Source organism: Epinephelus lanceolatus, chromosome 3 (genome assembly GCF_041903045.1).
Source record: "Epinephelus lanceolatus isolate andai-2023 chromosome 3, ASM4190304v1, whole genome shotgun sequence".
NCBI classification, from domain to species: Eukaryota; Metazoa; Chordata; class Actinopteri; order Perciformes; family Serranidae; genus Epinephelus; species Epinephelus lanceolatus.
This window is the reverse complement of record NC_135736.1, coordinates 7,310,736-7,336,961: the sequence shown is the minus strand read 5'-3', so window position 1 is coordinate 7,336,961 and position 26,226 is coordinate 7,310,736. Positions and strand designations below refer to the sequence as shown.

General features: G+C 40.1%; 2 protein-coding genes across 2 annotated transcripts in view; one reads left to right on the top strand and one right to left on the bottom strand.

Moving 5' to 3' along the window:
• cabp4 (calcium binding protein 4) overlaps nt 1-4,170 on the top strand; it is a 28,416-nt gene extending 24,246 nt beyond the window's left edge. Inside the window, exons 6-8 of the mRNA XM_078163245.1 lie at nt 761-870; nt 3,597-3,802; nt 4,146-4,170. Coding sequence (XP_078019371.1) covers nt 761-870; nt 3,597-3,802; nt 4,146-4,170 — 341 coding nt within the window. The remainder of the gene's footprint in view (nt 1-760; nt 871-3,596; nt 3,803-4,145) is intronic.
• Nucleotides 4,171-9,871: 5,701 nt separating this feature from the next.
• lonrf1 (LON peptidase N-terminal domain and ring finger 1) lies at nt 9,872-25,802 on the bottom strand. Its single transcript, XM_033623517.2, has 12 exons — nt 25,043-25,802; nt 20,683-20,801; nt 18,670-18,792; nt 16,329-16,526; nt 15,992-16,205; nt 15,767-15,872; nt 15,035-15,149; nt 14,794-14,915; nt 14,501-14,659; nt 14,165-14,327; nt 13,645-13,797; nt 9,872-11,672 (listed from the first exon to the last, which is right to left on the bottom strand). Exons 1-12 carry the CDS (start codon nt 25,656-25,658, stop codon nt 11,514-11,516), a joined length of 2,247 nt encoding a protein of 748 aa, XP_033479408.1. The 5' UTR covers nt 25,659-25,802; the 3' UTR covers nt 9,872-11,513.
• Nucleotides 25,803-26,226: the final 424 nt, after the last annotated feature.

Below are 26,226 nucleotides of genomic sequence, written 5' to 3'. Positions count from 1 at the left end.
TGTCAAATCAAGGATTATCCATGAAAAAAATAATGATTAGAAGAACAGCAGTTCTCGGTTCTCAGTTTCAAGGTTGCATGTAGCCTAATTTTAAAAGGGGTGCACAGTGATGGGTTTAAGCAATTTTCATCTCATTGTTTTGTTTTTCATGACCTGCAACTTTATTGTTTCTGGTTAGTCTTACCATCGTACCATTGCAGCAAGCAGCTTTTATAAGTTCAAAAGCTCTTAAAACCCATTAGGTGACCTGTCCAGAACCAGATTGAAAGCAGACAAAGTAAGCTACCAGCTGGTGGACTCAGTTTATCATTTAGCAGCTAAAAAAACAGATCAGTCTCATAGGAGTTGGTGGAGATCAAAACAAAGCTAAAAGGATAGTGACAATTTGCTGCCAGAAACCAGACTCCAAATGAATGCTAATGTTGCCTTGTTGTATCTACTGCATGAGTAAATAAGCAACTGTTTGCTAACACATATGGATTTACCATGATGACTTTACAAGCTTACAGTATGTCAGTGTTGTACGTGTGGCTAAACTGCATAGGATCTGAATAGTTCTTCCACCACTGTGTTACTACACAGCTAATGACATAAAAGACACTGCATGTGCCAATATCCTCTGACACCTTAATGCTTAATGCATGAATCCATATGTCTAGTACAGACTCTCCAGGGAGGCATAGAAGTTATTACTTAGTAGTCAACCTGTGCGTGTGTGTGTCTTCATCTGTGTGTGTGTGTGTCCTCTGTCTTTCTGCAGGGGGTGGTCATGTAGACTTTGATGATTTCTGTGAGTTAATGGGGCCGAGGATGCTGGCTGAGACAGCTCATATGGTCGGGCTGAAGGAGCTCCGCTGCGCCTTCAAACAGGTAAGAGGTCCCCGGCTAGGAACTGTAAAGAAATCTGGCATCAAGCAAGTGAAAGGGGCCTGGTGCTGTGACAGTACTTTGAAGTGTGTAACAGGACCTTTCCTTAGAGAGTTCCAAGAGTGTATGGCTCTTACTTGTAAACAAGTCTGAGGAAAAAGGGCTAGTTGGCTATGAATGCAGAAGAAAAAGGGAAATATTCCTACTGATGACGTTTTTATGGAGGCTGGCCTCTGCCATCCAAAGTGTCACTATTTATATACACTTCTTTGACTCACCTGTTAATTTGTGCCTCATTGGTCTGGAGGAAATATCTATTGAGTTGCTCTCACTGATGTCAGTACAGAGGCAGGTTCACAAGTGTTGAATTGATTGCCCCCCATTGCCCAGCTCTGGTGTGACGTAGTCTCTGACCAAGCAAAACAAATGAGTTGATGGTTTTATTTATAAGCACAGCTTCACACACCTGGGTTCATCCGTTAAACACATTATACAGCATGATAGGTTTTTAATGGTTACTGCAAAACAGACAACACGTACAATGTGCCCCTAATGATTGTAACTGAAAACATATTAGAGAGTGCAATATGCTACTGGGATTAATTAGAAATCTAGCCCCAGGCATTTAGTTTGACCACTTTGTAGCTCCTAATAAAAGCCTATCAGCGAAGTAATTTATGTCATTAGAATTATGGCATAACAATATTTAAACTACAATTACCACTACGCAGTTGTATGCCTCTGTGAACCCCTCAAGTTGCAGTTACAGTTGTGAAAGTTGAGTCCATGTCTGTGAAAACATGGACACACATCTTCAACCTGACAGCACAGAAAATCAATGCAAACAGCACAGTTTGAAGGTGGACACCCAAGATTAGTGTCACCAATTCAGTATCTGGCCAAATGTCTTCCCTTCTGTTCCTGAATTATTATGTTGAGAAATGGCCAGAAAAGTGTTTTTAAAGAACATAATGATGTCACAGTGAAGTTGACCATTGGCCTTTTGGATATAAAATGCCATCTCTTTATCATTTAATCCTATTAGAAATTTGTGTGAATTTTTTTCATAATTAATAATGAGTTATGGCCAAAGAACATGGTTTGTGAGGTCAAAGTGACCTTGACCTTCAACCACCAAATTTAAATTAGATCCTTGTTGAATCCAAGTGGACCAAATTTGAATAAATTATCTTAAGGTGTTTTTGAAATATTGCATTCACATGAATGAGAAGGACGAGGACACAGTACCTTGACCTTGACCTCTGACTTTTGACCACCAAAATCTATCTATTTAGCCTATTAGACATTTGTGTGAAATTTTGTCATATTTAACATATGAATTCCTGAATTATGGCTAAAAACATATTTTGTGACATCAAAGTGACCTTGACTTTTGACCACCAAATTCTAGTGTGGAAGTGGAAGTTTGTGCCAAACTTGAGGAAATCCCCTCAAGGCCTTCTTGAGATTTAGCATTCATGAAATGAGATGGACAAAGGTCACAGTGACCTTTGACCAGTTCAACCTTGACTCACAGTGGATTTTCATGCCAAATTTGAAGAAATTCAAGATACAGCGTTCATGACCAAGAGACGGATACAAGGTCACAGTTGCCTTGACCTTTAAATTTGACCTCCAAAATCTGATCAGTTCATCCTTAAGTCCAAATGGACATTTGTGCCAAATTTGAAAAAAAAAAATTCTGTGAAGAGTTAAGATATCACATTCATGAGAATGGGACCGACATACAGACGGATGGATGGATGGACAACCTGAAACATAATGCCTCCAGTCACATCTACCGCCGGCGCTGAGGCATAAGGATAAAGAATCTGCTTTCTTTATGGGAATATTACACAGGGTTTAATCATACACCTCAAAACGTAACAGCTGTTTGGAGCAATAAAGAAAACTTTGTTATTTGAATAACCTTTACTGAGCAGTGAGCTTTGTAACAATATTTCTGTCTCAACTTACCAATCTCTTCCTGAACCAGTTGGGCTGCCTGATAGCTCAGGGTTTTATTGAGGACACCAAGAGCATCATTCCTCTGCATAAAAGGTTTAAAACGTGCCCTCTATTTTAATGCATGGCTTCATATTCATCTATCTCATCTTGTAGCTGGTGTTTCTTCATCACACATGCGTCATCGTCAAGGTCCTGAAATTCGCATGTTCTGACGTCTGCAGGGAATAATAAATTAGCTCTCAGCTTCACTACTTCTGAACGGAAACTTCCACAACTTCAGAGGATCGTCTACTCTGTGACAAATGAGAATCCATTTTCAACTCATCTCAACTCAGCCCTCATAGTCACTTCAGAAGTCTTTCTCACTTCAGTTCTAACACCTTATGAGTCAGCAGTGCCCCATCTGCACACTCAAGCTGTTTTCAGACTTCCAGGATCCACATGCAGTCATGTTGTAACTATACACTGTAAATGTTAAACTTTTTCTGCGTGACGAAATCTCTGAATCTCTTGGTCTGTGTATTACTCTTGATAATGTTCTCTCCCTCTATTTCTGTCTTTATTTCGTCACCCCTATTCAAGACATCATTCTGGAACCAATCTCTCCACCCCCCTCATTAGCACAGAAACATGTATTGTCGTTCTTTCCTTCTCTGTTCCTTGTGTCATCTCTAATCCTCTTCATCTATGATTTGTCTCTTCTCGCTCACTACATGGTCATGTACACCACCTCGTTGCTCTTCTAATTGCACACGTTGCAGTTCGACTGTGACGGTGATGGAAAGATCACGCTTGATGAGCTGAAGGAGGGCATGAAGACCCTCCTGGGGGAGAAGCTGAAGAAAGGCGAGTTGGAGGAGATCCTCAGCGACATTGACCTCAACAAGGACGGCAACATCGACTTTGATGGTGAGCAGGTGGGGACGTGGGGGACGTGTTGGGGGGGAGTGGATAGGCTGCAGGCAAGGTGTGAGAGAGTTTTGAAACCATTAATAATACACAACAATAAAACACTGAGACAAGGGTGCACTTGTACGCAGGGGTACTTCTGCAGTTGCACAAGTTGGTACATGGGAGGACAAACTAATTCCCAAATAAATTCAACGAAAAAATGGGAAATTGTGATTTGATTAAAAAACAATTAACATATTTATGTCTAGCAGGAAAATAAGCTGGAGCTGATCTTTAGTAAATTTAAAGGAGCACTTCACCTGCAAAATGAGCATATGTGTATCAAATACTCACGCATTGTGACTTTGAATTTGTGAAGAAAACTTTGTTTTTCTTGTATGCCTCCACTGTGAATACAGAATCCAAACATTCCTCATGAATTGAAGAAATCAGGGTCCACATTTTACAACAGTAGAAGTATTTAAAAACATCTGTTTACAACTCTCACGCAACTCGTGCAGTATAATCCAAGTCTCGTTTATCCAGTTGTATGCTCAGTACTTCCCAAACACGTGTTTTGCAAAAACATTATAGGTCTCACACAGAGACGAGTAGCACACCTGAGGCCTGTACTACAAAGCAGGATTTCAAGTTAGTGAGGTAACTTCACGGTTAACTCCGGGTTTTCAGTACTATGAAGCTGGTTTTCTCTTTACCAGGATAAATCACCACGGTAACTTATGCTGAACAGTTAACCTGCTTCATGTATCGGATCACAGGCTGTCAACACCCCGATCATTAACCAATCAGATCACTGAGGGAAAAAGTATCCATGAACAAAAGTCCAGAATGACAGGGAAAAAAGAGGAGTCTGTATGCTGATACAGGTCAGTAGAATCATTTAATATTTCCAGGGCTCTATTTCCGCTGGTTTTAAAACAGAGTTTCTAACAAACACAGAGATCGTTTACAACACAGAACACATGATTTTAGCAGGATTTGAAATTATGCAAAGTTTATTTTAGTACGCAGTGATAGTGCTGCTATTTTACACTCTGATTCCACCACTGCAGCTCAAAATAACATGAGACGCCTATGTGATGAGAACTAGGATAAAACAGATATTTTATTAGTAAAATAGTCCACATACTGTTAATTGGCTCCCGTTATTATAAATGCCACATTTCAGTCGGAAAGACCTATCAGTCATTAGCTAGGCTACTTTTCCACCCTTTACTTCAGTATCAGAAACAGTCTGGCATTACTTTTAAGTGTTTTATCTTACATATTCAGAGTAGTATTATCATCATCCAACTAAACAGCAAAAAATACTTAATTGTATTCATGAGTTCAAGGTAACGTGGGGTGAGTAACTGAAATCCAAATGGTCATTTTGTGGTTGAAGTATTCCTTTAAAATAACCAACAAGTGACCCATTCTGAGTCATTGGAGTGTGTGAATTAGCAAGTCAAAATCATTAAAAGTAATCAAGAAATGGTTGAAATAGGTAGTTCATTGAATGGATTAAATGATAAAAGAAATGGAGTAGTTGAAATGCTTAGCTATAAGTAGCCTAATGGATGACCTAGCTAAACACCTAGCTAAAACTAAAGACATTTTAAAAAGTTACTAGCTAAGGATGTGGAAGAACAACTGAAATCATAACCTAGAAATCTACATAAACTGTGGAAATTTTGCTGAAAATAATGTATAAACTATTGTAACATCAAGCTTTCTGCTAATCCAGTGGTAACATGGCTGTATTAAGACACCTGGATACAGTGTTGGAGCAGGACCCTGTTCATTCCTTTGAATGTTGCTCAGAGGCACATGAAGCCAAAAAAGTTCTGTTTCCCTGGTATGAAATTACCCGGATGATTGAAGCTGCTTCCACATCACTGGGCCCACAGAGCGAGCGCTCAGTTTAGTGCTCCACTAAACTGAATGGAGATAAAATGATTTAATCTTGAGGCTGTTTTAGACTTTCCATGTGTTATTGGACCAAATGGATTAAATCCTGGTGATGAAACCAGTCATTTTGCAGGGTTGTGAAGCTCAAAAAAATGTATCCACTGATTTGCAGATTTCTCTTTCCCAATGGAAGTCTATAGGAAAAAGGCTTTTTGGGCCCAATGACATCACGTGACAGACTCAGGAGGTGTAATTCCACTGGTTGGCCACAATGATAGTTGGCTCCAAAGCTTGGTGCACTTCCTGGGGGCCTGAGTAGTATAGCCATTTTTTATATATATAATGAATAGCGTAAGTGCAGAACACAAGCATCCCAATTATAATCCATTCATAACACATTTGGAACATGATGGTTGTGGTGTTGATGAAGAGGTTACTTGAGCTCATCTGACAGGGCTGTGTGAGTACATCAGACAGGAGGGAAGAGCAAACCAGGGAGGACAAAGCAGAGAGGTCATTGGATCTCATTGGAATGGGTTGAGGATGAAGGGGAGAGAAGGAGAAAATGAGTAAAAAATGAGGTGGGAAAAGGGTGAGATGGGAAAGGAGTGATGGTCACGTCAAAATGGGTTAGCTGGATGGGCCAACCCAATCTAATCAGGAGTGCATTAAGCCAATCAATACACACGCCTGGACACCTGTCACATGTCACACAGAGAACACACACTTGGGCAGCTCAAGGACTTTGGAGAAATGTCATTACCATATTTGACCTCACAAGCAAATAAACAATACAGTGGGACACAACCACCCATACATACACGTCAATGTCAGCATACACCTCGATGCGCACATGTGCAGGCGTCATCAACACCACATCCATGTTAGTGCAATTATAGGCTGCAGCACACAGAGAGCTTAGAGGTGTGATCCTCTTTATCTTGTCTCAACAATCCAATCAATTACAATTATTGGGAACATATGAATAGGCGTGTCAGTCCCAGAAGGGATCGATAAGCAGGTGCTCCTCATTATCATCAATTAGCCCCTGGGGCAGCGTTGGAGTATCTGTCCAGCTCAGCCACGCGGGCAGGAAACAAGCAGCCACAGCAGCGGTGAGAAGCTCGTTCTCAATCTCCAGGTGGCAGGTTATAAACTCAAGTGTCAGGACGGCGAGGAGCTGCTGTTACGCTCGGTTTACTTCTTTTTATTGAAAGTGGTTCAAGGAGTACCTCAAGAGATAATGTTAGTGGGTTAATCTGGAATTAAGCTTTCGTGCTCAGTCAATCAATAGATTCACACCTACAATCAGACGTCTTTCAGAGTAAAGCGCTTCAGGTGCACATTGGGAAATGGAAGACATGATTGACTGGACTGATTTAGTGAAACCTGCCTCGAGCTGGGTTTCATTGACAGGACACTATCAATAGACAACATGATTGACAAGTGAATCTGTAATAACTGCTACGGCTAAAATGAGCGGTAAGTCAAACTGATTACCAATTACAGAAAGAGATGAACAGAGCCTGGATGTGGAAGTGCTGGAGTTGTTATCCCGTTAATGAATATAGATCTAGGTTTAATACCTGCAGAGAAAACCAGTCCTATACTCTGTCTTACTTCAGTAACAGAAAAAACAACAACTTTTATTTAAATTTTCGGCTGAAATGCTGCTATATTCTTTCTTCTTCATTGATATATCATGCTGTTACTGCTTCAATTTCTCATTAAATTGATGACACTGGCAGCATTTTGTCATTACATTACAGCATGAGCTGTGTTAGTTTCCAGTACGCGGCCTGAAAATGATGTGGTGGCCTCCCATGCTGTCCTGTTATGATATTAGAGTGTCATTAGTCCTTATCGGTGGATCTGCCGCTGTCTCTGTCTCCCTCTGCAGAGTTTGTTATGATGCTTTCTGCACGATGACCTCTGATGGAAGAAGATGGATCATACAGCGCCGGATTCATACGGACCAACTCATAAGCACTGCCTGCTGTTATTGTTCTTTCTCTGTGACATTATCGAAATGTCTGATTGTAAAACAAAACATGATTGAGTCAGAGAGATCTGTTCCTGTTTTTATAATAAAAGCTGAGGTTGAGGAAGTGCAGAGGGTAAAGGGTGAGTTATGAAACATTTAACTGTATGTGGCAACAATGCTGCACTGTCGCCCCCCTGTGGTGGCAAAGTGTACAGACTCTTTAGGTCTCTAAAATGAGACTTAATTTTCTTTACCATCTGATTACATTTTAACAACAGCTAGTGGAGGACTGTAGTATCCTATATTTCAACTTATTTGCACATAAATGGGTTAAAGGCCCTTTCTCAACTCAGTCTTACTCTGTGATGGAGTCCTACAAAAAGTCACAACTCTCTGCCAAGGTTTTGATTACTTCACATTGGAGGTTTGAGTGTTGTGTTGTTTTTTTGTCTTCTCTGTGCTAAATAAAGGTGATGTCAAAATGCACCAATCAGAATTCAGCAATATTTTAGTTAATATCTGAGGGTCCATATTTGGATGGGAGGGTGGAGCTGTGGAGGAGTGAGGAATGGATCTAACTCACAGGCATCCTGTCCATCAAAGAAGCCACGCCCTTAATTGATGCATAACTTTAAGCCTTGATAAAATGTAAATGGGTGAATTTTTAAAAAAAAAAAAAAACACTTCTTTTAAAGTTGTCATTAATGTTGCCATAAGCTATAGAGACCAAACCTTTTTTTTTTGTACCATGCTATAAATGTCAATTTCTGCTGTAAAGTTGGGCATTTTAACATGGGGGTCTATGGGGACTGACATACGCTTGGAGCCAGCCTCAAGTGGCCATTTGAGGAACTGCAGTTTTTACACTGTCTAGTTTGCTTCATTTTTCAGCCCTTGTCAACAGGTTCACAGGTATTTTCAAAAGAGGGGTTTTACCTTCTTCTACCTCAAAAAATATAACGCAACAAAAAACAAAAAAAATCTCCATTCAAATGAAAACATTTAACACATCTAAAGTGCTGTCAAGAGCATGCCAAACCAACAGGCTGCATTATCATTAAACCATGCAAAGAAGAAGAAAATGGTAGCCAATCAAAAGCCTGAAACAAAGCTATACAGTGCTCCAGGGATGATGTTTTTCTGTAGGCCAACGTCACGTGGAAGTTAGTGTCGCTTTGGTTACCTCATCAAAAAGCCTATGGACTTTTCCTTTAGATTATTGCAGAAAATGAGCTCTGTGGCAAACAAACATTTGTGATACACATTTTGTTCAGCAAGATAATCTTCACAAATGAACACCACTTTTGTGATTTTTGAAGTCTAAATGCAATCACCAGAGGTAACAAGCTAACGTTGGGGACGAGCTACACTATGGTTGTATGATTTAACATCCCTACTACGACGAGGGTGTAAAGCCGTCTTGAGTATGATGATATTCTTTGATCAAATATGGCCACTTTTTTAAGACACATAAAAGCTTCAAAATTCATATGTATGGTATGTACTTATGTATCTTACGTCAATCAAAAGGTCAAAAGTGCATGTGTTGTCCACAGACCTTATCTCAAGCACCAAAAATCCATTCAAAAAACCCACTGACTTGAAGACGAGGGAACCTGAGTCCTAAAATTCCAACTCATTTCCGGGTGTGAGGATTCATTCCTGGAACTCTCTACTACTGGTAGGCGACCTATAGCAGTGACCTCTGTAGTTCATTCTGACACCTCTGCAAAGGAGTTATTCTATATTTATACGTGAACATGTAAAAGGTCCTGTGAGCAAGATTAGAACCAGCACTATTTTGGTCGCCACTGCCACTGAATAAAATGTCACTTCATTTGTGATGCCTCACAAAGAAGGTAACATGGAACTCTCTGACATCTCAAGCCAAAAACTCAGTTTTCCCTGTCCGTCACTGGAAACAAGGTTTCTGAAAATCTTCACCCTGGAAGAGGTTTTACAAAATGTCTGTTTTCAGTGAAATAAAACAGTCAGTGTGGACAAAAGGCCATACCACATAGAAAAGGCTATGTTTCTAAATATCCCGATGTACGTGTGGACATGGCCTCATAGTGGTGAGTTTAATTACTGTCAGTTATATTTGATAAAACCACACCCACGCAGACCTGAGTTGACTTCTTGTGTGTGTTGAAAATGTTCACAAATAATACCTTATGATGTGAGGTCCTTGCTTTGAGGTCAAAGCACAAGTTTCTATTTAATTGGTCAGGGTGGACACTTACACTGAAGTTGAAAAAAGAAGTGCATTTATTATTGAAAATTGATAACTTAAACATCAGACCAAAAACCAAGATCTGGCCAAAAAAAAAGCCTTTTTACAGATGATTTACATAAAACAGCCTTGACTTGAATTTAATCTTAGGATTTTTTTTAATACACATTGTGCACAAATGGTGCCTTAAACTAACTGAGAAAAAAATACAATTAAAACATACTTCACACTATGGCAAAAAAGGAATGGTGACCAAGCCAATGCATTGTGTTATTCAGATCACAATGCAAAATGGTGTAAGGCAAATGCAGTCTCAACTGAAGCACTGCAGGTACCGTCCTCTCCTCTAAAGTAGACAGAGAGCAGCTTTGAATGAATAATAATGCGAACCCATTAGTTGTATTATACATGCTGTTTTTGTCTTGTTTTGATTTGTCATAATATTGCAAGTTCCCCTTAGAATTTCTCAAACAAACACATGGTCAGAATGTACAAATATATTCTTATAAATTAGTTTAAGTTAATGTAATGGGCTGCTGAATCTTTTGGTTTAGAGGAGAGACAGATTCAGAACCACTGAATCTTAAACACCTCTTTGCAAAAACCACATTCCACCAGGGTCTCCAAAGGTCCATTACATTTTGGAAGATAGTGCATATGACTTAAGGTTAAGTGTAAGAGGAAGAAAAGCATTTAAAAAGAATCAGGATGAGATATCAGGGCCACCGGTGTTCCGTTGACCAGATGTTAGGAGGGATAAAAGGGCCGATGTTTGCATGACCACTTTGAAGTAACTAGAAGAGGAAAACAATGGGAACAAACACAAGTCATCTCACTCTTTCAACAGGAAGGTCCTCTGCCACAACTAACAGGTAGCGATGCAGGAAGCAAAGTTTTGCATGGCGGGGAAAAAAGTAAGAAGAAAATGTGATGCTCGGAAGATATCAATTAATACTTTCAGGGTCACGTACACCTGCCTTTGCTGCACTTACGCTTTGCACAAATTTCTTTTTAATGGTTCATCGAAACCCTTTCTTGCTTTCACTTTTTTGGACTTTCAGCATTTAGGATTTTGTTCTACAGATCACCTCACCCCTCCTCCATACTAACAGAAATTACAGCCAGCAGATTAAAAAAAAAAAAAAAAACAACCTTTCTCTTCACTGATCTCACCAGAGACGATACAACACAAACTGTAACACTCTCTTCACCTCCCTCACGGTTAGATACTTTACTCCCTATGCCGCTTTCAACAGCAAAATATCACCTCAGTTGAATAGTGACTGCTCTTCTCATTTCAACAAGGTCACTCAGGGATGCTCTTCTGAAGATGAACAGCATTAGGATCGAGAGCAGATTTTTTTTTAATCATTTTTGACAGTCTCAAATAAATAATGTGCGTTAGTGGGAGTATCCCTGAGGTGGTTTGACCACATCTCTGGTTTCACTGATCCACAGTTCAAGGATGATTCGGCTTTGCTTTTATACTGCAGAGGCTTTTAATGAAGAACTGTAAAACAAGGGCTCGTGCAGCTGTAAAAACACAGTTGAAGGATCAGGTGGCAGTAGAAATAAAAGTTGGCAAGATGACGATACAGGGGTCGCTTGAATGTCATTTCAAAGTCCAGAAGATGTTTGTGGTGATGAGAAGAGGAAGCTCTAGTTGTTGGGGATGCTCTGCAGATATGTGAGGATGTGCTGGATTTTCACCAGGCGTTCTTTGAGGCTGGTCATGGAGAGGACAGAGAGCTGGTACCGTGGGTCAATAGGCAGAACAGCCAGGAGCCACCAGCAACAGGCTGGACCGTTAGGAGTCGCCTAGCAGGAAGGAGGAATAGTGCTAAACATTTGTGTGTGAAAATACTTGTGCACATCTAGCTCCTGTGTAACTGCTGATATTTAGAGTTTTGTGATGCTTCATTCTTGTTCATACAACACATTAAACACAAACAATAAATATAGTTTTAATTAACATTTCTGCGGTCTCCATTTACACAATTGGTAATGTGGTGGAGTACACATTTCGTATTGATTGCGTACTATACTCAGCCCTGCAAATACAACCCTTGAACGAGTTCACCCATAAATGACCTCTTACAGTAATTTGCCAGAGGAATGCATGTCTGCACCAGAGTTACACAGCTAAAAAATCCTTCTTTGTTTGAGTTGGAGACTGAGGCAGTTAAAAATCTGTTAAAAAGTTACAAGTTAAAAAACACCTCTAAGGATTTGAAGTGAATACGGTTTACTACATCTATGCATCATTGTGCATTTCATGCTGGCCATTTGCCAGAGAATTGCAGTGCTTGTCCCTGGAACAAATAAGTTCCAAACTTACTTAACGCCATTAAAAATTATAGTCCTTTTTTAGTGTGCACACACGTGGTGCAGTCGGGGATTCTTTTCATGACACTCCTCTGACGCAACAGGGCCGGTGGGATTAGGTATGAAGCACCCGTAAAGCTCTTTAGCCTATATTGTCAATGGACTCCGCCCCGTGGTTGTCCTAAGAGCAGAGCTGTAATCCCTGCCTGTGCTGCAGGCTACCAGCCAGAGCTGAGCGTACACAACAACTATGTTCCGGTATTAAGACTTCTGAGGCAGGTGAATCCATAGTGTATTGTGGGTTTTCCCAAAAGGCAAGTGTGTCATGAGATGATCCAATTTCAGACTTCAGAATCTGCAGCGTCTTGCTGTGTCAGACGAGGTAATGAAAGCTCAGACACTGCAGTAATTTGAAGAAAGAGCTCAGCTGACATCGGTTCTGACAATAATAGATATAAATAAGAATAGAATTTTCATCAACTGATGTTCCTTTATTTAAATGCACATCTGGTTATTTAAAAACTTGGGGCCATCCCATGCACTGGAGGCAGGCAGTTTAACAAATTACTTCTTCTCAACAGAATCTGCACCAGCATCTGCTGCTCAGTATTTTAACCAATTCATCTGCCGGACAAATTATATAAAAATGACACTACTTTAAGTCACTAACAGCACAAATACAGTTTTTCCTTTTGTTTTCTATTGTGTAAAGTCAACAGCACAAGATAAGTTTAATTAAGTACAAGGTATCATTTTCCAGTTCACTAGCTGTAGTTACTAATTCTATTAAGGCCAATGCCAGCCAATCATTTCATCCATGTTATATATCGGCCTACTACTAATTTTTGTGTAATGAAGACAGTGAACGCAAGGGAAATATTATGTTTACATGTCAATTCTTGCTGAAGAAAATCAAAAATATATTTCTGATGTTAAAACAAGCTCAGAGACCAGTGGAAATATTAGACCTGATACTCTGGTTCAGGCATCTACTGCTACCTGTCTAGTGCAGAAATAATGTGTATTTAAAGATTAGACTCCTCAGAGGTGGTCATCGATCTGGAGAAAGAATAAATACACTCTCAGAAGCTACTATAATATCTCAAATGCTTTTTACCTTTCATTCATGTCATGGTTTAGAACCGTTCCACATGGGCAACAACGTAGAAGAGAGAGAGCAGCCAGCATAGTGGTGTATAACTTCCAAGCCATTTTGTGTGTTTCTCAGTTACAGAGCCAGGGCTGTGCATGAACACTGGATTTTTTTCAGTGCACACAGAGAATAAATAGCTACCGGATCGTGAGAAGATATTCACTGAACTTAACAAAAACTGTATTGGATTAGAATCGCCGACTGCACCTTTAGGGAATTAGTTTACAAAATAGCCCCTGCATAAACTACTCTGGTCTGAATTGGGCAAATGTCTTCAGATGGAAGCAGAGGGACAGTTAACTGGATGTTTACCTGGATGTCAGCTTCTCGTTCTGGCATTGGTCCAAAGTGCTGCAGGATCTGGTTGTGGAAGTGGATCTTGAGGTTCTGAAACCAGTCGCGGGCCTGCTCATATACAGCATCATGCAGCTCTTGCAGTCTCTCCAGCTCGTCACTGTCCTCCACCTAATAGAAGAGAATCAATTAACCCATCAGTCACTTTTGGATTGTCAACTTCAAAATACATTTGTTTTAAAAGAACTGGCAATAACTTAATGTGAGAAACAAGTCAACTTATAAAGTGACATCCCACCCAAAATCAACCCCTGTAGACTCAAAAGGTGGGACACTGTTTATCTGGAGCCCTGCTTTTTAGCCTGGGCAAAACTGATGTGGTACAACAGAAAAAATATCAGCCACTACCATCGAGGAATGTCATCTTATTTGCAGATAGGCCAATGGCAGTCAACAAGGCGAAACAGATGTTTGGCTGATAAATTGGTGCATCCCCAGTAGATAATACCATTCAAATGATAGTTACTGTGGTTCTTACCCGGATATCGCCCAAATGCTCGATGTCAGCAGTACTGTAACCATCCTTCATTCCTCGGGACAGTACCCGGAAGCGTTTTCCTCCAATAGTGTCTACTACTGATCGTCCGTCAGGAAGGAAATGAACACTCCTGATGGTCAGCATGCAGCCATAATCTGCAAACCTACAGGGATGGACACAATTTAGTTTTTGATTTATTTAGACAACTGAGTTTTGGCAGTTTGTTCCAGTGGTTCCTTTTCTCCAGATGTGTAAATGCATCTAGTTTTAAAGCCTTCTAATATTGTTACTTGTACAAATCCATGTGCTTACATGTTGGTGTGCTTGCAAGCTTACCCTTTCTGGGGATCACTGATACACATCCCAAACTGCCGCGTGCCTGTGTCCATGCAGCGGCGGATCATGAGGCGGTAACGAGGCTCAAAGACATGCAGGGGGCAAGGCACGGTGGGGTAAGCCATGGTACACACAAAGATAGGCACATTCTTCGTCAGGCTGCACAGAGGAGGGAGGGAGGGAGGGAGGGAGAGAACATTTTAGACCCTGTGAGCTGCTTAAAAACTTCAGCAAACAGAAACTTCTGATGATGAACATTGGAATCAACCAGGCCAGAGATAATAAACACTTACTCAGCAAGCTCTCTGGTCTCCTCCAAATGAGTTTTAGTCCTCTCTTCATGCTCCCGACTCAAATACTGTTTGATCAGCGTGTCCAACACAGTTGTCACCATGTACTTCCTACATGCTAGATACTGGAGACAGCAGGATATGAGTTAGTGATAATAATAACAGGAAGCAAAGAACATGCATTTTTGATTAGTACTGTAAGATTAGTGTCCTGATTTCTTACATGACAAGACTGCTCTCTCACCTCTTTTAGGCTCTCTTTACAGAGGGGACACTGAGGCATATGGTCCAAGCAGCGTTCCAAACAGTTTTTACAGAAGGTGTGGCCACATGGTGTTGTCACAGGCTCATAGAACAACCTGGGAAGATCACAGAGATGTTTAATTCTGAATCCTGAGTCATTTACAAATAGAGATGCACCGATTTAACTGCTGAACATCAGTATCGGCTGACATTCACCTTGTTAAGTGCTATCAGCTTTCTGGCAAATAAGGAGGAGGAGAGCTAGTTAACATTAGCTGTTAGCAGCCAGCAGCCACAACTAACAGCTAACAGAGAGTTAGATTATGACGCATTCAAGCTCTTACAAATACGATTGGGTGAAGGTAAATTGTAAGTTATCACTATGTGTCCAAATGTAATCTTGTAAAATTCAGTTTTTGGCAAGAAACGATATATTTTATATAATAAAAAGGCATCTGACGCAGTTTCTTAAAAAGATATTTCCATGTGAAACGTTACATTAAAAGTCATGTAATGGAGGCTGAATAACTTTTTTCGAATTAAGATTTATCTTGTTTCCCTGGCACCAAAGGGGGAATAAATAACAACAACAACAACAACAACAACAAAACTGACCTCGGCCAAATTGTTACTTTAAACATCGGTATCGGCCCATAATTTGAGAATCGGCACATCCCTATTTACAGGAGCACACTGTGTATAAACTCATATGTCTACTGGTGTGTGACCTTACCTCATGCAGAGAGAGCACTCCAGGTCATTTAGGTCCAGCAAGTCCTCAGGAACACTTCTGCAGGTTTTAGCTTTGGCAGCTTTTTGTTTGGAGCCCTTCCCCACACCTTATGTCAACCAGAGAGAAGATAGCATTTCACAATTAATTATTATATTAATATGTAGAATATACATGGGTCTAAGACGTCATTATATATTTTGTTTGGACATCAGACTGGCCTCTGACCTTGTTTTTTCTGTTTGCTACTTCCACTGTCCACAACACAGGGTTCGGTATCTGTCACTGACAGCTTCCTCTTAAGCAAGCTACCCTTGTCCTGGTCCCCCAGCTGAGGAGCAGAGCAAACTCTCTTCAGCCCTTCCTCACCACAGCTGGAGCCATGCATCCGCAAGGAATGAGCTCTGCTCAGAACAGGCCGCTCAAGGCTCTCCCAGCGTTTCTGAAAAATGACAGAAGGTCAAGGTAAGAAGACAGTGATTGTTTCCTAAGAACATGCGGCAACAAAAGCATTGAAGCTATTCACTGACAAACAATGTGATGTAATTATTCAGCCTGCCCGTACCTCTTGGTTGTCCAGGTGGTGGTGTGCTGAGGCTGCGCGGACCTGGTTTTGGTGTTGTCTTTGGACTGGGCTCGGTGGTTGGGCTTGGGCATCGGAAACAAGGGTTTTACTGCGCAAGTGAGGCGACGCGTTCTGTGTTGTTTCCCTCAAGCCGACCTTCACATTCTCATCAGCTGGAGAAAGCAGGTCGCAAAGGATCTGTAAAAAGCAAAAAAAAAAAAAAAAAATACATTTTGTTATTTGTAACTGACCAGGTTGAGAGGAAAAATGTAACTTTGTTTAAACAACACATTTTTCAATTTTGTCAAGGCTGGAAACATGCAGTGTTCGTTTCACAAAGGGGTTATTGACAAAGGTTTCAACCATACATTATTGTAAATCCATTTCGAAAACCAAGACCAAAAGCAAACTTAGTCATGATAATGTACATGGCGATGTGAAGGGAAAAGAGAAGGCAAACTTTGTCCAGAGAGTTGCCTTGTTCCATGTTCACAATAGATATCAACATAACCTCAATTTGACCCTGATGTATCTAACCCAGTAGCAGACTCCATTAACATTTTCTCCCAGTTCAGACACAGACGGTTCAGACAGACTCACTCTTTACATATTTCTGTACTTTTCCTCCACATTGGCGTAATTTTCCAAAAACTTGCTTACAGAAATCTTGTGTAAGAGTGATTAAGGTTACAGTTTTTGATTTTACTCTTTTTTACAACCTGGCTGGCCTTTCACCAAAAAACTTTTCAAGCAATTTTACTTTCACACACAAATTTCCAATGCCAGGATAAAATCATGAGAGTTCCACCAGCAGCAGGAGTGGCAATATTCACAAAGTAATCTAGTCTTGCAAACAATGACCCTGCAAGATCTCCAGTCTTTGCAAAATGTTTTAGCGTGTGACTAAAAACGGACACTGTCTTTAGATGTAAGATGGTGTCAAATTTTTAAGTATTTTCAATGTTTTCTAGCGTATGGATGACATTATGGTGAGCAATATGCTCAGCATTGTTTGGATGCCTTGTAATCTCTTTGTGAAAGCAACAAGGCTGGAGGCTGTCATTTCAATTTTGTTAATTTTCCATTTTTATTATATGGGTATTGGGAAGGCCTTTGAGACTTTAAGTGTGACTACAGGCTACACAAACTTGATTTGACATGCTATTGATGCACGTTGTTTGGCTCCCACACTTGTGTGGATTGATGTCCAGCCTGAACACTGTCTCTTTCAGGATCAGAAGGATAAAGAATTCAGACTAGACGTCGATAAAACCAGCAACCCTTAACGGATTGGATCAATTTCACATACTTTAGACCAAGTGAAAACTGGTATGAGATGACTAATGTGATTATGTATGTCTCCTTATGCAATGATGATTCAGAGACGATTACACAAAACAGCATTAGCGACTGAATGCAACAAAGTTTTATCACAAAGTGGCAACAAACTTTCACGTTATTCTGAAAATGTACGTGGGACTGCATGCATGAGTCAACTGTGTCACACTTACGTAACTACAACCCTGTGATCAGCCTCTCAAGTGGCACTAATGTCATTACAGACAGAGTCACAAGACCTGACCCACTAACAACTTATGTAACTTGACTGTATTTCTTTGATCCATACTGTTAACTGGATTTTTGCATTGTAGCCTATGTTTCGCATACATATTGATTTGCACCTTATTGTTATGTTTATCATAGACTTTTATGTTTACGCTCTTCATTTGAATAGGTGAAGGTTTACATTTTGATTTTATCTGTAAACTGTAAAAAGTGACACATGCTCTGACTGGCTTAAATCAACATGGATGAGTGGAATGATATGAGTTTTGAAAATAATCTCTGCCAGCACATTCCAGACACAATTACAAGCATAGAGGACGATGTATGATGTATATCCAATTAAAACACAGCAACACAAGAGGTACTGTTATCAGGATGCTTATAAAACAGAGGATCTCTTCCTTGTTTCCGGTTTAACTGTTTATTTAGTCATAAAGTCTAAGTGGAGTTTTAAGATCCATGCCATGAAGAGAGGTTCCATTAAGTCAATGTAGTAGAATAGCAGATGCTTGCTATAAAAACAGAACAAACGGCTTGATGTAATAAAGATCAGAATGGGAGAGCTTTATGTTGCCAGCTATCCAATCAAAGAGTTGGGACAGCCATGTACAGATTCCTTGATCAGTGGTACAAGTTTTCTTAGAGTGTTTTGAGGCTAGCTCCTCCAGCTGACTTGCAATAACACTGCGTGACCTCAACCATTAATGTCAAGACTTTTTCTCTTCCCACACTGTCAGCAGACTAATCATAACTCCTTTCTCTTAAACTCTCTCACCTTTTCCACTTGTCTTTTAGCACAGGGGAAGTCCTCGTCCACCGCCAGGCAGCTGAGGAAGACTTGGAGAGACTCGTCCACTTGGCCCATCTCATGCAGCACCATCGCTTTTCTAAACAAAGCCTAAAAGGACAGAAAGACAGAAATCATATTTTTGCACCAGTATTTATGTTTACACTGTATATTTACATTCATGCTTAGTCCCTTTCACTAATGTGTACACAATACTGATCCATCTTTAAACCTCCAACACGTTTTCTCTTACAGTTAAGTTTTCATGCTTTACATGAATCTTAAGAAAAACAGATTCAAAATCAAGACAGAGTCGAGGCATGCTGAACTGTTTTACCTACAGCCAGACAGAGCACAAGTGAGAGACACAGCTTTTTCTAAATGCATTATATAAGTACTATTCAATAAATCAATATGAAATGCGCAGGTTCTTTTCATGATATACTTTGCACCACAAATAAAGAATAAACCAGGCTTCAACCCAGACATTTGGTCTCCTGTTAGTGATATAATAGTCAATAGTGGCTTTGACCTTAATCACTGCATTCTCAGTTGTGGTCTGGAAACCTTCTTTAGTCATGATACTCTTAACTTGTTTACCCTATGAGAAGGCCTTTTATACAATACTAAAAACAGCAGGAGGATGCTAAAAATATACCATGTAAACACACAAACAGGGTCACCACTGACAAATTATTCTTGACACTATGATGTAGTAAAGTCAGCTGCCAAGACGAACTTTTAAAGCGGTTGTAATCTTTAAAAAAAACGAACAAATTAATAAACATGATTATGCGAGTCTGACGCCCGGCCTACAATTAACTTGTAACTATAATCCAATGACACCACAAATTAGATTCTTCCCCTCTGTGGCTTTGTGGGTGGCAATCTTAAAATACACCTTTTCTTAGTAATGACCGGCTGACCAATATATCAGCAGTGACTGACTGCCAGACTCAAGCAGATTAAAGCAGGTGTGTGAGCATACATACACAACCTTGTAGTGCCACCAACTAAATACCGGACATTTAATTTGGGGTCATATCTGACACTGATTATCCTGTCATGCAGGCCTGTCAAGATACCTACTTTTATTAAACGATATATTGTCACGGAAATTATTACAATAAACAATGTTTTCTTCATTTTTTAAACCATTTTATGTCACTGATAAAATGACAATGTGATGGCATAATAATGCCAGTACACCCTTTGCAATGAAATTCTTAAGAATAGTGAGACAAGAGTATGAAAAAATATTTAATGTATTTTTACAAAGTAATTAACACCTCTTAATCTAAATGTACAAGTACCTTTAAAGGAGTGGTCCAAAATGACTCAGTTTGAGACTTATCAATATGGATATTATTTGTCCAACAAAAAACGAAACCAATTGATGCCCACTGTGACAAACTGAAAGTTTAGCGAAGCTCCGAGAACACTGCGGTTACCTCCAGAATCCGGCCGGTGCGCTACAGCTTGCTGGTGGATTTATGGAGTGGAGGATGACATTGTTGGAGGATAAAACTACAAACAACAGACTTTTTGTCTTATTGAATCAGGACTGTGCTTCTTACATTTCAAAAACACAGCTGCAGGCTACCGGTAAGCTACGCTGTGTTGTCTTTGTAGCGTTTTATTTCTCTTTGGACTCACGCACGAAGGCGGAGGTGGAGAGAAAACAGAAGGAGAATGGCAGCCCCCAAGTCTTACAATGGTTAGGAAAACCGTGCCATTTATTCTGGCATCATGTTGGCTGAAATGCTGGTGACATTCTCATATATACAAACACGCATGTAAACACAACAGGCAATATCAAGGTCAGGAAAATGATCACGGTCATGTCCATATATCTTACAAAAAGCCACTAATTATCATGACGGGCCTACTCTCATCATAGAGTCATACCAACTGTGCCTCATGGTAAAGATTTTTTAAAACACACTTCATATTTCTGTAGCATGGGAAAACTAATGACTGCAGTATCAGTGAGTGACCTACTTCAGCAGAACAGCTGGACCCAGGACTGAACTCTGTGTCCTCCAAAGCCAGACGGTACAGTTTAAGAGCCATGTACGCTTCCGCCCGAGACAGTCGGGCCACCGCTGTCATCTCTGGATCTGCAGGAGACATGAGAGAGAGGAAAGAGAAAAAATTGCAATGAGTTAAGGTTTTTAACTATGAATATTTTTCTTTTAATATTAGAAACTACAGCATTTTATGAAATGAGATATCATTCAATTGTTGGCTATCTTTATATCATGAAATATAGCACAATGGTACCACACTTATACTGACCACATCAGCTTATCTATAATTTAATGTGCAAATCTTAAACCTTTTCTGTTTGTGAGTGGGTAATGTTTAACTTAACAGGTTTTAAAACTCTGTCACTTCCTGCAAGTCATATTAGACATACACAATTTATTAGCTGTGGCACTGAATTCTCTGCAGACAATGCAAAAGACAAATAAGATGCATCAGTGGGTTTTATATTTCTGTTTTTAACTGTAGGATGCATTTAAGGGGACACAACAGCTACTAATACTGGCATGTACTCCAAAACAAAGTGTAGAAGCCTAAAATGACTTAACCTTTTCAGGAATGGCTAAACAGACATGACTTTTTTATACCTGTGTACGTGAACTGCATTAAAAATTAGCCATTTGACATTCAGCTATTTACTCAACTACGTCACTTTGTTGTGAGCAAGTCTCGGTCTTTTGCATCAGTGTGCCCTGCAGACATTCCTGACAAATGAATTCTGTTGGTGGATTACATTTACCTGCGATTAATCAGAACTTTAATAAGATTCATTTTCTTTGCAGACTGAGTCATGCTTCTTCTGAACATGGCACCCTATTTTTCCAAATAATCTATTACCTTTCATAAAGACAAATGGGATTAGATCCTTTTTCTGGTATTTGGCAGATGCTAATGTGAACAGAACCACAGGTGGTTTGTCTAGTCGCCATAACATCAACAAAGAAACCTGGAATATCTGGAAGTTTCTGTCCTGCTTCTCAGGTTGTCTGCAGCACTGAGGACACAGTGCTGCTGTCAAAAGCAGGTGGTGCAACTCTATTACTGCCACAGTGACAGGAGTCTACATCCTTAACTCAGTGTCCACTGATTGTCTTGTCAGAAAGTGCCTCCGTTCTGTTAGGGATTAACCCTCCTTTGACCTTAAAGTAACATGCAATATATTTTTTTTCTTAACTTTTGATTCTTCCTGGCATTAATTGGACAGAAGAGGAAGACAGGAAATAATAAGTGGAGAGACAGAGATATGACATGCATTTAAGTTTTCAGGGCAGAACTAATGGATACATAAGCATAGATATTGCAGATATGTGGTGTGCGCTGCAGTCTCTCAGCTACCAGCAAGCTTTTGTTAACTGGTTTTGTAAGTCTGAGTTACACAATGCAAGGACACAACAAATTGTGCATTCATATTTTGCAAGGGATGTCATGTTACTCCAGCTTTTCCACCGTCATTACTGACCTCGAGCAAATATTCTAAGTTGTACAAAAAAATTGGGGGAAGTCATCCCAGTTAAATGTGGAGACAAATAATTCTAGTTTAACTCTCAACTGTGTAAAGGCATTTCACTGGTGTCAGGATCACAAAAGACCTTATAATGCAGTAGTTTGGGTTATGTCAATCACTAAATATCCTGTGTTTGAGTAACAGAGGTCAACAGGGACACAGGTTACATGTGTGTTATATCACTTGACCCAGATTCCAATGGATGTTTCCATAAGCTCCCATAAACCAGGTAAAGGTCCAGAACAATTTTTAAGCCAGACTGCCAGACTACAGCTGAGCTATATGTCACTATTATATTATTTGAATAATATTTTGTAAAAGCACCACTCGTCAACTCAACAATATAGTCACAATGTGGTCAAGAATATTGTGATATTTGATTTCTACACATTGCCAGCTCTTTGTTAGACATTTTTAAGAGGGTTTGGGAGATCAGATGTGAATCTACACTGCTGTACATTGGAAATCATGTGCCCTGTTTACATCTGGTTTTAACATGTGTCCTGGATGACAGGGTTAGGATTGCCACATTATGACAATGATAAATTAAATTGGCATTTAAAGCCTACATCCCCCAAACTACACTAGCATAAAAATGAGTAAGTGACTACTGTTATTTTTTGCATAATAAGAAGGTATTTAGGACTCAGTGGTTGAAGTAAAAAAAAAAAGACCATTTGTCTTGCAAGACAGTGCCTTCACCACAATGCATCATACTATTTTGAGTTTGTTAGTTCAATCATTATTTCCTTAAAGGGGGGATAGCACTTACTTTCAAAATTCATACACGTTATTCCTATGGTTTAAGACAACCCCAAAAATATAAGTAAGCATGAATAACTCTCTCTGAAATCCAATAACTAGAGTGCTAAAACTCAAGTTTGTCACATTATAGGGTATAAGGTCTGAATGGACTGCAAGTGACTCGCAAATGTGTCAGTTTATAAACACACTTTATTTACAGTGAATTTCTGGCACAGAGCTTTTATTTTGAGATGCTGTTTCTTGCTGTAGAATGAGTGCCTAAGGGACAACTATAGCAAACTAGTTTGCCAACATGGCCAAACACAAGTATGACCCCGAATATAGGGATAGACCGATATGGATTTTTTAGGGCCGATGCCGATACCGATTTTTTTCCATCACCCTTAGCCGATGACCGATTATGGACTGCCGATTTTCTTGAGCCAATATTTGGGGTCGATACTGCTTTTGCTCCCTCAATTTACATAAAAAAAAAAATGACACAATGATAACAAATATTACAGGTCTCAAGTTTAAAATAAGAAACATTTATTGAACAGTAAAAAATACTAAAAAAAGATGGAAAGTTGAGGTAGAACAGGTAGAATATTATTATTATTATTATTATTATTATTATACATTCAGATAAAAAAAAGAGTTCAGTGCTCTTAAATCTTCCAAGTAATGTCTTTATAAAATAAACAAATATTTAAGCTGAAGCATAAATAAAACAATAACTACTGTACACAATAGGATTCAACAGCTTTGTTCAACTTAACCACATACTTTCAAATGAAAAAAAGTGCCAGGGAAAAATAAATCCGCGAACCCACACGCGTATCGGCCGATGCTGATACAAGTAAAAAACTCAAATATCGGCCCGATATATCGGCCGGCCGATGTATCGGTCTATCCTTACCCGAATATTTTAAACTGTATGGACTTGAACTAATCACTAAGGAGACATTTAAAACAGGGGCTGGACCAGTTGAGAACCACTGCTCCAGATGACAAAGAAAGCAGTACACTTTGTCTTTCTGAGGGTCACAAAATCAGCCTCCCATTCATTGTCTATTGTCTCTCTCCAATCTTTATAACCTGTGACATCACAGGTTTGAGACTTGCTTCTCTGGTTTCTGGCTTTGAGACAGAGTTACTCATGTTCACGAGTATTAATTGAACTATCCTTGGCTATGGAAATAACATATTGGAATTCCTAATTACACTGGTGTTCCCCTTTAAAATCCCACTGAAGGGCAGGTCATGGTACCCCCAACACTCCTTTCATCCAGTGAACATGCCAGCAGTTTTTCAACTTAAGGTCACCACCACTGGAGCAGCTATGCATCTAATACCTTGCTAAAGGGCAATGTAGACCAATGCTGATACTGGTGAAAGTGGCATATCTCGTAGTGATGTCACCTAGACAAACTTTTACTGCCATTATTTGGAATAGCATCATCATCATAGCATCATCACTGTTTTGATAACTCTAAATCATCTGCCACAGGAGTAGCCTACTTTATCTCATTGCATAACGTTAGGATCTGTTACAAAAGCTAACCCACTGTCTGGCTGACTGTCTATCTGGACCACCAGCCTAGCCCTGCCTCATATATTTGCAAACAAATGGTAAAACATTTATGAAACTGTGCCCCGTAACAACTATAACAGTTACAAAATTCAAATGCCCTCCCCCTTGATAAGTTACAAAACCTGCCCCACTCTATGTCACGACCTGCCTTATGCAACTTACACCGAGTGCGCATGCTCAGCTGGTGGTGTGTCGTAAGCAGGACCTGCCAGATCAAACAGCAGCCAATGGGAAGAGACTGGCACCAGTACTACACATGGTGCACTGCTTTTCCAAATGTTGGTCAATAGAACTTACCCTACTTACCCCTCGGGGTAAACCTGCATCAAACACTGACTTATTAATGCATATAATGTTTACATAGAAAACGTCCCAGTGGCACATTGTGTTGCCCTCACAGGGAGTGCGCAGCAGACACACCACCAGGGAACACTTCCCCATTTGAACATGGATGTAATGTTATTGTAACTCACCATACTGTATAACCTCAGTTGCTAGCGCCACAGCTTCTTCGTAGTGTCTTCTTCTACACAGCTCGTCCACTTTACATAGTGTTTTCGACTTTTTCAGCTCGCCTGGGAACCATTTCTCTAACAGTCCGCACAGAATTACATTCACTTTCACCTTGCTGCTAATGGCTTCGCTGCACAGCTTACATTTGGAGAGCAGCCGTCGTTGTAAACATCTTTTGCAATACGAATGTCCACAGGCTATGGTCACAGGTTCACCTAAAAAGCTATGACAGTTGGGGCAGTCAAACACATCCTGCACACAGCTAACGCTATCCTCTGTGTCCTCACTCCAGCCTGAGAGGGAGTCTGCCCTGGCCGCTTTTCTCTTAAAGTTGCGGAGGATACAGTCCACTAAGGTGCTCAATTGTTCCGGTCTCACGGTGCCATACCGCATAGCAACTGAAAACCAGTCAATGGCTTCTTTCAGGCAGTTTTCTGATGCTAACGCGTTGGCTTTTTGTAGTATAACGTTAAGTTGATGGTGGTCCTGCTCTTCAGAGGTGTTGTCCGAGTCAGCGCCGATGAAGAAGGCGCTCCTCTCCTCCGGTGTGTCCTCCACTTGCGAATGGAGCGACATTGTAGCGTCAACAAAAAGCAAACGTTATGTATTTTTAGTTTTTCTTCTGTTAACGTGTCTATACATTTCTATAGCTGCCGCGGTCCTTGATAGTGTGGTGGACCTACTTTCCCATAGACACTCGTTAGTTACATAAAAAACACGATCACGTGAGCAGCAAACTCGTGCTGTGATTGGTCAGAGCGTCTCGGTTACAAAACCTGCGGTCGAAAGTTTCATAACTACGGAAAGGACGTAGTGGAGTTGAGTGACTGTGCCAGGTTACAGCGCTCCCATTGCCCCAAAGACCTCTGTCTTTCTCCCCTCAGGGTGCAATAGTAACATAAAACAATACAAAATGACGTGAACATATCAGTCCTTGCTGATATATTTATTAATACGTCTTTGAAAGCTGTCAGAAAACTTACCCAGAGGACCCCTCTCATAACTGGTTGTGTAATAAGATTTTGTAACACAAGTTTCAGTTTTATATAATTCACTCTTCCTTGGCTGTGTCTAACCTCTTTTTTTGTTGTCAATTTCTGTCACGTGTTTCACACTAACCTCCTTTTTGTGATGGCAAATTGTG

What these genes read in the sequence shown, in the direction of transcription:
- lonrf1 (XM_033623517.2), bottom strand. Translation starts at nt 25,658, where the DNA reads ATGTCGCTCCATTCGCAAGTGGAGGACACACCGGAGGAGAGGAGCGCC. An exon ending in GAGACCAGAGAGCTTGCTGA is followed by an intron (nt 14,660 to 14,793) that starts GTAAGTGTTTAT and finishes TCCTCTGTGCAG; the next exon opens with CCTGACGAAGAATGTGCCTA. An exon ending in AACGAGAAGCTGACATCCAG is followed by an intron (nt 11,673 to 13,644) that starts GTAAACATCCAG and finishes CCTTCCTGCTAG; the next exon opens with GCGACTCCTAACGGTCCAGC.